The sequence below is a fragment of the Ptychodera flava genome, unplaced genomic scaffold (assembly GCF_041260155.1).
Source record: "Ptychodera flava strain L36383 unplaced genomic scaffold, AS_Pfla_20210202 Scaffold_30__1_contigs__length_3116999_pilon, whole genome shotgun sequence".
Taxonomy (NCBI): domain Eukaryota; kingdom Metazoa; phylum Hemichordata; class Enteropneusta; family Ptychoderidae; genus Ptychodera; species Ptychodera flava.
In genome coordinates this window covers 1,629,189-1,632,435 of record NW_027248352.1, presented here as the reverse complement: position 1 = coordinate 1,632,435, position 3,247 = coordinate 1,629,189, and the positions used below count along the sequence as shown (strand labels likewise).

Below are 3,247 nucleotides of genomic sequence, written 5' to 3'. Positions count from 1 at the left end.
AAAACGACTATGTAAACTTACTAACCATCTTTTCAGATGACTATATCAAAACTTTGATACAATTCACCCGACAGTTAAAAACAACAAGCCGTTGTAGTATATGAGAGGAAGTATAAGGAGGTGCTGTTCATAGATAAATTAAGAACGGACAGTGTCGATGAACTAGAAAAAATTGCAAGGAAAGCTAAAACCGATCATAAAACTTTGAATTCAGAAGTACACGCACTCTTTGGACAACTTGAGAAAATCTACAGTGTCAAGGTTAAGCAAATCACAAGTCACATCGATGAGCTTCAGATAAGATACGGTAAATTCGTGAGCATGATAAGCTACATTGAAATGCTAAGGCATCACAAGAATGCAGTTGATCTAGTAACGGCCAAGAAAAGAGTAAAACAACGCGTTGAAGAACTGCTGCGGATAGATACTATATTAGAAATTCAACAAAATATGGCTGAATTCAAACCCTGCAGTGACATTCGTAAAAGCAATCTAATCGGACATATATTGTATTATCCTTGCATCAGACAGTGTACAGTTAACAAAATTCCACTTAGACTGATCAAAGGTCAAACCGATGACCTTGTGATTACAATGAAAGACCGCAGGGGTGAGGTGGTGAATACGAATAAGAATGTGACAGTGGTTTTGACGTCACCAGATGGATCTTGCAAAGATGTAAAAATGATTGAAATCAGTGATGGGACACACACAGTGACAGTTCACGGAGAGGTGGTCGGAGATTACAAATTTTCAATATCAGTATCCGGTCAAGGAATACCTGGTTCCCCATTTGACTTCCGAGTTCTCATACCATTGGTGAAGACTTTTGGTGGACTCGGAGATGAAAAAGGATATTTTAGTCATCCAAGAGGTTTAGCATTTAATAATGATGGACATTTGGTTCTTGCTGATTGGTACAACAATAGAGTTCAGGTCGTTGATCAAGGTGGCAACGTAAAGAAGGTTTTCGCATTTACCCAGTTTGTCAATAAATGTGCACCATTGGATGTAGCCATATCTACAGAAGGTTTGCAATTCATATCAGACTCTCTAAATCAGCAAATTTTGGTGTGTGATAAAGATGGCAAGTTGATCAGATCCTTTGGAGAAGCTGAACTTCGTCACCCTCGTACAACATCCTCGTAGTAGCGCGATTAGTCCACTAAATGGTGTTGTCTACATGACTGACCGGGATGGATAGGCTAACGACACAGGGAGGGATGGACACTGCATCGAGAAAGACACACAAACTGGAGAGTGCATCAATTCAGTTGGGGGTTATGGGCGAAATGAAGGTCAATTTAAGGGCGCCAATTCCATTGATTTCGATAGTGACGGCAATCTATATGTATCTGATTTTAACAATTCTCGTGTACAGGTGTTCGACGAAAACGATCGCTTTGTTCGTGCATTTGGAAGCTTTGGTGAAAAAGAAGGACACTTCCAAAACCCTTCGGGTATTGTCGGCTGTCAAGATAACCTTGTTATGTTATTGATCAGAATGCAAACAACATCCAAGCATTTGACGATAACAGAAAAGTTATTCACCGCATGGACAGTAGAGATGACAAATTAGACTTCGTACCTGAAACTTATGTGAAATAGACAGATTGTATTCCTTATCGTCAAAATTTACATTGAATTAACAATAGCAAACTAAGGTGGTGAACCGCTGTATACACGTTAACGAGCCTCCCAGGTTTGGTCTTTGAGAGTGAGGAATTTAGGGTGTAATGCTGAATTGTCGCCACCGTTATGTTGACTAAACGACAGAGGTCATACTAGGTTACTTGATAAGTTCTTTTTCTGTTGTCACTAAAGTGATTGATACCTTTATCATGATAACTTCTGCTCTCTAAGCATCGACGGCCTCCACAGCAACAGAACTATCTGAACTGTACGTTTGGAAGGTTGCTGGCTACGTAGCCGTTTACGTAATATAGAAAATTAAGAACCATTTTGCCACATTTCGTGACTTTTATCTCAACAAATCTGAACCTGTATGATTTGTCGTTTAACATCGAATTGGCAATGGGCAGAAGCTGCAACTGTTGATGATTTTTGCAATATTTCTATGCAATATATCAACTACATTTTCTTGGTGTCTTCCTACAGCATGCTGAAACACATAACATTCAGTTTGTTGACAACGCTTGTATATGAAAATATGTTTCAGGTGATAATTTAATTAGTGTGCAGACTAAGAGTCAAATGTCAATGATACAAATGAATGGTAAACATACAGTTCATCATGCTGTAGGAGTAGAACAAGAATCGCAGTTGTAAAAACTGAACAAGAATATTGTCACAATTATCAAAGTTAATACAGCTACTGCCTATAGCAGTATCACTATAAGGTACTGCCCTGCAACTGCAGTGTCACTGCCAATGTATAGCTGAGCAGTGACAGAGATAGCTCTGAACTCCGGTGTACATGGTCTTTGCATTGGGGTCAAATAACGCTCGTGGTAGTGAAACATACTTGTACACAAGATTAGGCCAGAGAGCAACACACGGAAGACCAGGAGACTTGAAACGTTGTCAGGGATTTTCAAATTTTGGCATATGAGAATAATCAAATATTAGAGAAAAAAGATGGGATCACCATGCTTGATTTTCTACATTTTCATATTTTCATCGTAACACAATGCAAAAGTAAAACTTTCAACAGCACAGACTGATTTAAATGCAAACTGTCTGACTAAATGGATTTATTTATTATTTTCAAACTTATTTGCCATTATTACACCAAAAATTTAAGAGATGTAAATGTTTATTTGGTGTAATGTTTTAACCTTCAAGAATTGTTAATTTTGAGTAGCATCTAATTCATATTATGTCTTGTACTTAAGGAACAGTATTTTTGTAGGTCACTGTGCTCAAGTTTATTTTTTTAAAATTTGGCAATCAACCAGGAGTTCACAATTTGCATACTCTCTTATAATGGTCATTTTGTGTGCTCTTCAACAAGTTTCATTGACTGCTGTCCAGAGTTGGATTAACTGAAGTCGGCTTAGACTGAACCAAAAAAATGAGTGATGCGTTTAAACGAATCAATTTAAGAAATGCCTTTGGAATATGACTTTATGATCTGCTAATAACAGTTAGTATTGAACATCTGCGAGCAGAACTATGCAATACATGTTTATTTTTTCTGCACGCACAGCCCTTACAAATATACGGGTTTGTAATAGTTTGGGAAGGGGACTTGAAAAATTATTAGATATAGAGGGGATTTGAATTT

The 3,247-nt window shown here is 37.6% G+C and overlaps 1 protein-coding gene across 1 annotated transcript; it reads left to right on the top strand.

Annotated features, from left to right (window-relative positions):
• The first annotated feature begins 321 nt into the window (after positions 1-321).
• LOC139127260 (E3 ubiquitin-protein ligase TRIM71-like) lies at positions 322-1,149 on the top strand. The gene has a single exon (XM_070693172.1). It carries the CDS (start codon positions 322-324, stop codon positions 1,147-1,149), a length of 828 nt encoding a protein of 275 aa, XP_070549273.1.
• Positions 1,150-3,247: the final 2,098 nt, after the last annotated feature.

Bases quoted from the DNA above. Each gene is read 5' to 3' on its own strand.
- LOC139127260 (XM_070693172.1), top strand. From the start codon at position 322: ATGATAAGCTACATTGAAATGCTAAGGCATCACAAGAATGCAGTTGAT.